General features: G+C 35.5%; 1 protein-coding gene across 1 annotated transcript in view; it reads right to left on the bottom strand.

The window, feature by feature from the left end:
- GABRG3 (gamma-aminobutyric acid type A receptor subunit gamma3) overlaps positions 1-12674 on the bottom strand; it is a 311230-nt gene that overhangs the window by 12339 nt on the left and 286217 nt on the right. The window contains exon 7 of the mRNA XM_088530388.1: positions 2461-2613. Within this exon, the coding sequence (XP_088386514.1) occupies positions 2461-2613 (153 nt within the window). The remainder of the gene's footprint in view (positions 1-2460; positions 2614-12674) is intronic.

Below are 12674 nucleotides of genomic sequence, written 5' to 3'. Positions count from 1 at the left end.
TCTGCACACATATAAGGTTTCACATTCCTGTTTTTTTTTTTTTTTTTTTTTTTTAAAAAAAGCTCTTAATAGAGCATGGCCAATTTTTCCTTATCTCCACTGAGCCACATAATTAGAAAGGAGTCAAGCAGAAAATCACGTTTAAGGCCAATCGTTCAATTTTACAGCCACAAGTGGCAAGTATACACAGCCAGTAGTGGGCAGCCACCCAGCCACTCTGTGGTGCCTTCCCTGCACTGTCCTGGAAGCAGAGTGGGTATCAGTCCTCGGGTTTGTTGTGCTGCCTCAACAGCAACATAAAGGCACTTTGGCACTCACAAACTGGGGATAAGCACTGAATATTCCTTTCTCAGAACAGCACTGGGGAAAACTGGTCCCATGGATGCCCACATGCTTATTTGTCTGACCTGGAAGGGTATTTTGAAAGTCTTATTTGGTGTACAGTTGTTCAGTTCAAAGTTTATCAAAGCAAATGAGCAGAATTAAGAGACCTTATATCAAGAAAAAAAATGGACAGCAGAAGTAGTGCTGTATTTGTTAATCTTGAAAAACTCTAGAAATACAGCAGTTCATTGTCTTCTGCTGACTGGATGCGGAATGGGTTGCAATGTGGAATTATCTGCAAAATGTGGACCAGTATTACCTAAGTATTGATAGCACAAATGGCTGTCACATAGTGTCACTGCTGAAACAAAGCTGTGCCTGGTGAGGGAACTACAGTTACACTTACTATTTTTGGTAACGTATTCGGCCAGCATTCAGCTGGAAGTTATTCAACTATTGATTTTCATTAGCAGTCTTACAAAGAAAAATGTTTTTAACCCAGGCTCTGGTGTACTCTGAATAGATAACCATACAGACAATGCATGAGCAAAGGATTTAAAAAGTGAGGTCAGACTTTTAGAAGTTCAGAAAGAGTCCAAGGGCTTTACCAGCTAAAATCTAATTGAAAGTGAATGGACTTCTAACACTTTTTGCACTTTATTTTTCCTTTTCCCTTCGATGCCGTCAGAGGGCTTATGTTAAAATCAGAGAACCCTCAGAAATAGTGGCGGCTCTGATCTATTAGTGCAGGAGAGGAATGGAGAGAAAGGACATGTTATTTTGAAAAACCCACTAAAAGCTGCATTGTTGTATAAGGTGCCTTCCTCCTGAGATTAAGTGCAGCACCTTAACATAGTATTTGAAAGAAAGCTCAGAGAAATGAATTCACAAAGGAAATAACAGTCATTTCTGGTAAAGATGTCTTATTTATTTGGATGAGAATGGGATGAAAAATGGTGATGACCCTTGAGCAGCTACTTAGGGGAGCGGAAGACAGAAAAGGTTTGCACAAATGAATGGCCTCTCTTATTTTGTGTTTGGATGAAGGCCTTTTGGCATATAGCAGGACCCAAGAATGCTGTGGCAGCTGCAGACTGTATTTGCACATCTTCTAAGATGTAGGTTCCTCATCCTCCAATGTGCAGCAATATCACCCTCTCAAACATGGTGACTCAGTTTCTCTTATGAAATCTCCCTATCTAATTTCAGTTCAGAAAAGTCAGGCAGGTCATTTCAATCCTTCTTTGGTCTTACGACTGAAAAGATTTAGAGGGTTCAGCCAATTGACTGAAAGTCTGAAAGTCTGATGGGAAAGAACAGTGAATATCTGGGAATGCTTACTTCTACACTTGGCAGCAGGCATGTTAACTTTGACTCAGCTTCCCCTTCTTCTTGGGCAGTAGGTTTCTGAACTTGTTCATATTTGCAACTCTGGCAACATGGTCTAAACTAAAATATTGTTTTCCCTTCAGTTCTGAGGAACATCTATAATCATGTGTTAGGTTGCCCTTGATTCTGGCAAAAGCTACAGATTTTCCTATAGACAGCAGAATAAATGGTCAAAATTACTGAGCCTGTCATAAAGTACAAGGCTGAAATCCACTCATTGGTCCTGAAATAAATAACCTGCCAAAAAACCTTTACCAGGATAAATCCTACAATGTATTGAAAAACAGTTGATTAATTATACATTTAGTGTCGAGATTAACTTTAAGTGAACAAGCTCGAAGCACTTTGAAAGACTTAATGTTATCATATTCTGCACTTTTCAGTATACACAGTGCATAACAAAAGATAGTTTCAGAAAGAAAGGAAGGCACAGTGCAATGCATTTATTCTTCAAACATGTCTTTAAAATATTATAGTGAGATCAAGAAGAGAGCCATTAATTCTAGAATGCTATGCAAAATAGGTGGCAGTGTCATTCCAAAGGGTCATGGTAGTTCACTTATAATTATCATGTTAAGGAAAGAATACCAAAGTCTCTGTGATAAGTAGACTTGGGCCTGCAAGATGTGGGAGTATTAATCTAAAGTATGTATCTAGTGGCCTTTTTGAAAGGAAGCTGACATTTTCAAATGGCAGTGTAGGGACTACACAAAGAGAGCTGAAAGGGAGTTATAAAAAAAAACTTACCTAATGCTGTTCTTGCTGGTGTGGCATCTTTCTTAATCCAAAAGGATACCCAGGAAAGAACAACTGTTAATATACAGGGAATGTATGTTTGGATAGTGAAGTATCCCATTCTTCTACTTAAATCAAAGTATATAGTCATGACTATATAATCACCTGTAATAAAGCAAAGAAAATGAAAATTCATATTGAAGTAAGATACAGACAATAATTCACTGAGCTGCTGATTTTTAAGCTTCACAAACATACTGCATATGAAATACCTCTTGGGGTTTTGAAAGCATCAGCAGAGCTCACATAAAATAAAAGTTAAGTAAACCTTTTCATTCTCATGGAATTCCTTCAGCTTTAGATCTTTGCAGAAATGTTGACCTATTTGGATAACAGCAGGCAGGGGCTCTCAGGAATCATTCTTGACTATTTTTTAAATTTTTTTCTAAATTTTCTAAATTTTTAGCTTTCCAGACTCAGTACTTCTAGGTGTCTCCGTGGCTACAAACACAAAGCTACCATTATTCATCAGATTCTGTAACCAATTTACACAAATCCCTTTCCTCCAACAGAGTGTGCCTTCCTCACTCTTACTTCAAGTGTGAGTGACTTCAACTTTCCTCTTTCAAGATATGAACCAGGTGGTAGGGGCTCTTTCTGACAGGTGAAGTGTGTGCATGCCTACCATGACATGAAAAGTCATTTACGGACTCAGTATAGGAGCAAGAGAGCAGAATGCACACTTTGGAAGGTGTCACCACTAAAAATAAAGAGTTTGTTTCTGTCAACATTCCCCTTTTTCCAAACAGTAATGGTTCATTCTAGTGTCTGCAAACAATCAGAAGATGAATCTGGAAATAAACCTCACTATTCTGCTGAATACTAGAATTCATAATATCAAGGGCTCTGTAAGAAGGCAGCTTAATTACACATTATACAATCTTTTTCACAGTATCTCTACTGTTCATCAGTGTGTCTCTGCAGTAGATAATACCCTGTCCCTCTTTCTTTCTCTACTCGGTAGAGTCTTACAGCCTTATCACCCCTGTCTTTACTCACAGGTGTTCCTCTGCTTCACAGGTGTTAACTATCCTTTTCTCTCAGATAGTCACAGTGATTAATGATAATGAGATTGAGCCTAGAACAATTTCTGTACTTATCTTTAAGTTTGTTGCTTACATTTCAGATGTGAAGAACTTATATGTCTGATTTTTTTTCTCTTCCTCCCCCTTTTTCTTTGTCTGACTACATTACTTTGTCTAATATATTACATTGCTTCTCCTTGCTTTTCTAGAATGGATATTTGCACCACTGATGATTTGAAATAGGTAGACAAATCTTTCCAGTTGCAGTAAACTACCAAAGACTGAAGAAATTAGGAGCACAGAGGGATTAATCCCCAAAGGTATTTACATATGACTCTCTCAAATAAAAATATAATGAGTTCATTAGGAGTTGAAAAAATACAGTTAATCTTCAATAACAGAAAGCATAAGAACAAAACCATTGAATACAGTGCGTATTTTGACGATGGCTTAAGATTTCGTAGAAAATATATTAATTCAGTAAAATAACTTTCACCCAAATTCTCTCTGAAGAATACTATAAAATGAGTGAACTGACAAAAGCTGTAAAGTCAAGAATAAATAAAAGTCTGGGGATTGTACTTGGTAAGAGAAATTTAGAACATAAAACTTTCTATGCCTAAATACATCACTCAGACAGCTAGTAGGAAAAAGGTGGATATGCCAGTGGGCATATTCATGAGTGTTGCACCAGTGAAGAACATGGATCTGGGGAAACTGGATAGTGGTTCCAAAAGCACTGTTTATTTCACATATAGGGTTAGAACTTTAATGAAAGAGCTTGCTGCCACTGCAAGTATGAAGCACTGTTAAAAGCACTTGCACTGCGTACTGAGCCTTGCGGGATGTTCATACGCAGCATGCTACTTTTACTCCACTCTTATTCCCCAGCATTTTTCTCTGTGTGGGAATGGGATCAGGGAACTGATGTGAGTTAATAAAACATTAGGTTTAGTTTTAAACTACATCAGTTCCCTAACCTGGTTCACTGATATAACCTGATAACCTGAGAGCTGGAGAAAATTATGAAGCATTTCACCTGTTTTGCAGACAGGAACTGAGGGCAGAGATTAAATGGAAAGTAGAAATGGACATGGAAGTGCCAGCATATTTAGTCAGAAACTGATTTGATATCTTCCAGGGACAGGAGTAATTTTAGACATCTGTAAGGCAGATTGTATGGACGATTGAGTCATCGTGACTCCTTTTATAATTAAGTAATTTTAATATTTTTTTTCCTGTTCTGTTTTAAAGGTTCACTTTAGAAGGTGGTGAATGTGCCCACAAGATTTCCATTTCTATCCAGGGATTAAAAAAGGAGTGGCTAGCTTGGACAGGGACAGGTAACACTGTAAGCACAGATCATCCAGTGAATCAATCACACCCCTTGATCCCTGGATGAAAGCTTCTTCATAAAGCTGTGCTACTTCTTTGAGGATTATCTAATCAAATTATAATAATCTTTTTGTTTTAAAAGTGTATTTTAACTAATTTCTTTTTTTTTAATTTTATTTCATTGTTAATCTTGGAGGACCTGTGCAACTTCTCTGCTTACTCTTCTGTCTCCTCCACTTTTCTCTTCTCCTCTTCCTTTCCCTGCTCTTAATCTGTCTTTATTACAACATAACTTATCATTTTCGCTTTATCCTAATTAAAATTTATCAAGACATCCCTTCTTTTCCAGAACGTCTTTCCAGATAGATAAATACGGGAAATGTGACTTTGCTGAATTTTACAGGACACTGCAAATTCCCAACAAAGACTCATAGAAGTCAAACAGATATACAGAGAACATGAAATGCTAGAAGAATGATAGATTTCCTTCATTTGTTCACCTATTTTTATTGTCTAGATTACAGACAAAATCCTCATAGTTTGAAAAGGAGGCCCAATCTTAGGAGCAGCAGCTGTGCATAGGAATTTATGTATTATACCTTCTGTACTGTTTTCTTATTTAGAGGAATGTACTGACAGATTATATACCAATAGATTGAGAGAACAATTACGTTCAATAGAATTACTGGTGCAAAGCAGACATAAGAGGAGAATTAGCTGGCTGTCCTACAGTATTGTAATGGTGATTAGAGAGAAGCATCTCAGAGACTATGAATACTGATGACAATACTTATTAGCGGGAGGAAATCACCTCTGCTGAAACACAATGCCCAAACTGAAAGCACAAACTTTGGGATTGCTGTAAAAAGGCAGGCATTTTCCTGTACAGCATGTATTAGCTGTATTTTTTAATAGCTACAGTAAATTAAGATATGCAGCTAAAGGACACTTTGGTTCTTTTATTTTCAACTAAGTCAACTTCTCTTGAGACTCTTGTGTTGTCCCTTTGCTTAGAGAAGGTCAGGAATGAATGTACTGTGGCTACTTTCTTTTGATACAGAGCTGCAAACTGCATTGCTATTATTGTTATTAAAGTCTACATTATCCCCTCCAGAAGTCTGCATTATTCTCTATGTATCTAAAAGCACTTGCCTGCAGTCTGAAAGAGTGCATCAAGGAAAGCAGCCATGGTATTTACATTTCTGACTTTCTCTACACACACAAAACAAAATTTGACAGAAACTTAATGTTCACGGACAACTAATATGCAAACCTTCGAATCTCTCCTCTCTGCTCATAAGTCTGATAGATATTTCATCCTGTATGTCCTGCAGGCACAAGAACCCAAAGGAGGGAAAGAGTTTTTATGTACTTTGCACTGTGCTTCGTTGCTCCTTGGTCAGCCTTTGGCACTCTACCTGCCATTAGTATGGCAGCTAGAAGAGGAGCTATGGGGATTATGCAATATAGCACGACTATCTTGCATAACCTTGCTCCAAACTGAAAATCGTTAAATCTGTGTACTTGCTTTAAAAATAACCTCCTGATGATTGCCCTGCTAGGGCTACTGGAATAGCTAATATCAAAAAACTTTATTTTGAAACTCAGGGAGGAATTCTACTTTTTAATAGCTTAAATAATTTCCCAAGAAGACAACCTTAACTTTTAACTGAACTATCAGACCAATTCACTGAAATAATGAAAACTACCTTGAGGTAAGATAGTGTACTGCGTGTTTTCTATAACAAGAGCTGAAGATGCATCCTGAGGCTGAGAATGTGAAGTAATAGCAATAGTGCATTCATGCTTCCCATGGAGTCAGCATGTCTATTGGCTGTAACCCATAGGATTGTTTTAGTTTAACTTTCTAATTCAAAAATAGGTCACTATTTGGAACAATAATGATTTTTTTAGGAATGATCACTGCGGATTTTAATGAACAATGCCTATTTCCTTTGTCTGTTGAAGACTGAGGACATGGCTGATGGAATTGCCAGAAATTTGCCTGCAATGCAGTAAAAGCAACTCCCTTAAAGGCTGGAGTAGATTGCAACTGGTTATTTTATTTTACCCAAATGTTTTCAAAATACAAAATGATGTACTTTAAAGCAGTTCTTTAATCAAACCACGTTATATTCTCTTACTATGTATTTTTCACTCATCCATTATATTCTGAGGCCAGCAAGTTCTGCAATCTCAGTTATTGAATAAGAAAGTTAAATGATGAATGACTTTACAAAGACTGCAACATGAAACTACAATCCATATATTGAGTAATTTCAGCATGTAAGTGAGAGTTACACTCTAATTGTTCACCACTAGAGATGGAGAATAATGAGAAGTGATAGAGTTTATCCATGTAGTTACAAGAGCCTGATTACAGGAAAAAAGGGAATAGTCATTAGAAGGAAGGCTCACATAATATGTCACGAGTATTTCTTTGTTGATCTATGGGTCTACAGAGAGTACACAGAGGTATTTTCCATATTATCCTAACAAATCAAATCTACTTAATAGCTAGAAACCCAATGCAATCTTCAGTAGTTTTTTTTTTTTTTTCCATTTTTCTTTCTATATGGAAGCTAAGAAAGGACCCTATTTAATCCTGGCATTCACTCATTGTTCCTTTTCTCCCGACCCTTTGCAAATTGTGCCACTCAACTTGCAGCAAGAATTTTCATGGCCAGGAACAACCTTTGGCCCCTAGCACTTCAAAACCTAACCAAAAACTAAAAATGAAAAAATGGCCAAAGTCATGCTGTCTTGTAGGCAGTTGTCTTATATTTCACTACGCTGCTTTGACTTTGAATTGTTAGAGTAAAAACGTGTCCATGTTGCATACAAAATTTCTGGGTGATCTATAAGTTTAAGTACACTAGAAATTAATGCAGATCTTCAGAAGTGACATTTATTATATGCATTTTCATAGGAGCCATGGGACTCCTAGTTATAGGCAAGGGTGTCGTATGATAGATGTCATAAAAACATAAAACAAAATGGCAATCTGTGCTCCATAACCTCAGATTGTGAATTTATAATGGTTTTAGGCTTTCATAGTGTTGTCATATGTGTGTATGTTTATGCATGGGTGTGTTTGCAAATGCACAGCAGAACCCTAAGTTGTCTTTCAACACTTATAACCGTAATGAAGATTTTTCCAGAGATGCAGGCACACTACGAGTGCAAATTCATTGCTTAAGCATTCTGTTATCATAAATAAATGATTATATTAATATACAAAAGCAAAGAGCCTCCAAACAACAGCATTGCTTGTTTTTGCTTGAAAATATCATACTCAATTATCCAGATAGACACATAAACATGAATGATAAAAATCAAATAATGACAGATTACTTTAAATAGAGTAAATAAATAAAGTAAAAAATAAGTAAAGTAAAATAAATAAAGTAAAGGCTGACTGAAGTCAATAGATTTTTTAAAGTCATTTAAGACCAAGACTTGGTCCTGATTTGTAATCAGAACAGGGAAAAGTTCAGTTGTTTTTTTTTTTTTCCTTGTGTAATAACAAGAGGAGGGGTAATACTGAGGAACACATTTTTACTAGAAACAGTTTTTTTTTTTTTTAATGTCAGCATCAAAAATTTGCATTTAGTGCTATTTGTTCTTCCTTAGTGAAGTTTCTTTATCTTTTAATTTTTTTTAAATAATCAGTTTTATTTAATAAAATATTGGCTGTTTTCAAAAGTTAATGGTTATGTTTCCAGAACAAACCAAAAACAGAACAAACAAACAAAAATGTTTCATCCTCTGATTTTTAAATCTGGAGTTTCAATGAATTTGTGCATATTGATGCATTTTTCAGAATTATTGACATATATGGTCTCTGTGCTGAAATTGCTTGTATAGAACAAAAATAAAAAATTAAAAGTCAGTATTTTTGAAATTTAATTTGTGTCTCACAGTGACTTGAAACTTACTAGTCAGTATTTCTTTTGTTCTAACCAATTAATTATATCCTGCGCTTTTGACACTTTTAAAATAGTTAATTTTTATTTAGTTGTAATCTTTTCACTGTCTGTAGCTGCAACCCATATCTTCTGTTAAGTACCTGAAATGCTTCAGGTGTACTTGGGATCTGGATCAACATTACGAACATAACTGACCCCCAAAACTAATTCCGAAAAGATGAACTTGGAGACAAAAAGCATGAATGAACAGTGTTTGCTTGCATGATAAAGCATGATTTGAGTATTTATACTGATAGGCTGTTCTGCCAAATCCACATCTTTGTTGTTCTCAGTCCTATTATTGTACATAATATTCTCCTCCCCAGAAGGCTGCATGAAGTTATAGTGTCTTATTTATCTGTGCAATATTGTAAGCATCACAATTGCTTTCAGGCAGTTCAGGCCTATTATGTCTAGGCATAATGTTTTAGAACATAAGGATCATTTAGTGTGTTCTTTCAAATGGGGTATTGATGAAAATGACTGATTTTTAATTTGAGTACTGCAAGGCACAAGTAATACTGGAAAATCCTCAAAAAATGTAATTTCTCCAAACCATGTAATGGGAATAAAAATGTAAAACACCACAAGCAAGAATTTGATCTAAGGTTACATGACTGGTTTGATTTCTGACTTAACAGTAGAAAAGACATATAACCTCTTTTTGCATTCATGTATGAAGCTGAGTAGAAATCAATATGCAAATGTGAGGTAGCATGAATTATCCATTACTCATTATTCACAGGAAAATATTATTTACTCTAAATAGGCTTTCTTTTGTTCTTAAGGAGTAAAGGCACAATAAAGAACAATAGCATTGATGATGCTAGAAAATGGTAGTATATTACTGTGTCTGTGTCAATTAAAGTAGATCAGAGAAGACGTGGAAATGAAAGCCATTTATGTAGGAATCTTTCTGAGAGGGACTTGAGGGGGTTTGCTGACTGGAAGCTGTGCAGTGCGTATATAAAAAAAAGTCTTCAAGCTCCACAAAGTATCAAATGTTGTAGGATGTCTGAGAAGATGCAACAATAAAAACTCTTGCATTGATTTTACTCTTAATATGCACCAAATTGTGCATGGGAATCCTACAAGAGCTGTTGTTTATGGTAGGAGGTACCTTTGTATTGAAGTTTGCTATGAAGTCTCACAGGCTTCAACATTAACATTTCTGCCCTGAAGAATTTTGCTGAGATACATTGGAAAATTGAATGAAACCTCATTGAATTTGATTGTTAGGGTAAGTCAGGATTACCTAGACTGATGCTACATTCAAACTGTTGAATCTGAGTTTTCTAGCAAGGCTTGGGAATTTTCAAAGAAAAAAGTATTTCTCAGGGCATAAAAGTAGTTGTTAAAACAAACACAGTAATGGATTGGATTTGCTGAGTATTAATTCCAAAAACAATCATCAAGACCATTTTCAGTTCACCAAAAATCCCTTTGAACATTTTCCAAATAAAACGCTGTCTTTTCTTTCCCCAGAATTATACTTCATGCATAGAACCAATGCAACATTTCACTTTGCTTGAAATACTTTTGTTGAAGAAAATGTCTAAGAGTTTGGCTTTATTGTCATTTGTGATTATAATCTGTTAATCTTTTATATGTTAGTGGAATTGGATGACCTGTTTTTTCTTCTCCATGCTGATAAATAGTCCAGATCTAATGCCCCTAGCATATGTTCTTGTGGCAGATATTTGCTTATAATATTTTGAAGGCTTAAATGCTATATCATCTGGAGCCCATCTCAGCTCTTAAAGTTGCAGAGAAGACTATGGTGATTATCTGGTTTTACTTTCTGCATGGTATCATATTTTTCTTAAGTAAGTAGTGCTGCACACCCAATAGTTATGAATAAAGTAAAACATCTTTTAGGAAATCATCCCACCTTCATATAAAAATTCCCTGTGATGGCATTCCACTGCAACCCTTGCCATTTTTCAATACTTAGTTATTTTCACTGTGGAAAATAGGTGCTTTTTTCTTAGTCTGCATTTGCCCAACTTCAGCTCAGACTTTGGGTCTTATAACATCTTTGATAGGCTGCAGAATCACAGAATCACAGACTGGTTGAGAGGTTGGAAGGGACCTCTGGAGAACTATCAGACTTGTTCTCGTGTGGGTATTTATAGACTGTAGTCAATTACCCCTTATCCTATGATTTGTTTCATCACTGCAGTTTCTTAGTTAAAATGTCATATGGCATCAAATGACATGACTTACAAAAGTACATTATACCTGAAAAAATATATATTCTCAAAATATGACTCAAAATTTGAGTCAGTTTGACAGGAGCTAATTTCTATGAATGAATGTTAATTGGTGTTAATTATATTACCCTCTAAATTTTTATGAATCCATTCCTGAATCAGCTGTTCGATTACTTTGCTTAAGATCAATGCCTGTAATGATCTGTAAGTATGTTGATCAAAATAATATTTTCCCCCATTCCACGGAAACTTGCATAGTAACTTGTTACACATGCACAGTGCTGACCCCTGGTCAACTCAACCACCGCTATGTCACCTGGCTTTTTCCCAAGCACAGAAACACTACCAAAAATGTCTCCTTTTTCAGCCTCAGTGTTGCCAGTTCCTCCATGTCTATGTCATAGGCTGGTATGATTACGCTTAATTAGGACTCCTTCTCTTCCTCCTATTCTCTCATCCTTTTCTCATCTGTAGACTATTTACCTTCTAATGTTAGTGAATTGTTGCTCAATTCTTTTTGCCATGTTTATTGATGCTAATTCTTTTTGCTATTGTTTTTACATCTTTTTAGCACAAACCTCTTATATATTTCTTTCCTTCCTTCCTTTAAAACATTCCAAATGCAGTTCAAATTTCTCTAGGTCTTCTTCCTAACTGATTTACTTTTCAATTCTTTTCACTTTTTAGAGATCCATTTTTTTCAAAGTGCTGAGTTCATAGGCGGCTGTGCATAAAATCAGTACCCGATAACATATATTCTCTATTTATCACACATAAAAACAAGAAATGATTATTTGTGCTCCAAAAACCCATAACATTTATTTATTTTGTTTTACTCTCTAACTTTTAATCTTACACAGAACTCCTGCATGGTAAGAAACTATAAAAGGTGAGGTCCAAGCAATATTAGTATTTGCAGAATGGGATTTTTAGCATAGACTTTCAGATTAAAGGTGACAGCACAGCAATTTTTCACCTCACTACTACAGGTAAATGTGTTTTGTTTTTCTGCAGAGCTATTTGGTAGCCTGTAGCGCACACAAGCTTGCGATCTGTTTGCTGCTTTAGCTGGTTAAAAAAAGAAAAATATTGATCAGTATGTATTCACAATTATTTACTTCCAAGATGTTGGACAGCTGGATAAAGGTAATGTCACTTCTGATTGAGTGTTACTTTAGCTCCATTTCTGGCTACTCAGGCCTTCCTAACTGGATTATTAACAGTCGTTCTTTCATTCCCAGCAATTAGTATGTTGTGTCTTCAAGTTTAATTGACAACGTTTCTTAAATGTATTAATTTTTTAATTGCATTACTTTAAAATAAATTATTTTTTAATTATTAATTTTATTTATTATTTTTCTAACTTGTACCTTTGGTATCAATATATATCCCCTGATGCCTTTGTTAATAAAATAATTTTGTGCTAACTATATGCTCACTATTCTACCTGTTCCTACTGGCCATTTATCTTTAGTGCACAGCCCTTCTCCATAATCTAATCAGTCTGTTCTGCTCTTCCCAGTTCCTTTGTGATGAATGAAAAAGCCAGATTAAATTTCATCCAAATCCAACTGCTTCTCATCTATTCACATCTCTTTAGAGGTAATATTTTTCATTTCTGAACT

This window comes from Tinamus guttatus, unplaced genomic scaffold (genome assembly GCF_059628265.1).
Source record: "Tinamus guttatus ecotype Peru unplaced genomic scaffold, ASM5962826v1 Tinamus_guttatus_pri_ptg000369l, whole genome shotgun sequence".
Taxonomy (NCBI): domain Eukaryota; kingdom Metazoa; phylum Chordata; class Aves; order Tinamiformes; family Tinamidae; genus Tinamus; species Tinamus guttatus.
Note: the sequence above shows the minus strand (reverse complement) of the source record. Positions and strands in the feature narration are given on the sequence as shown.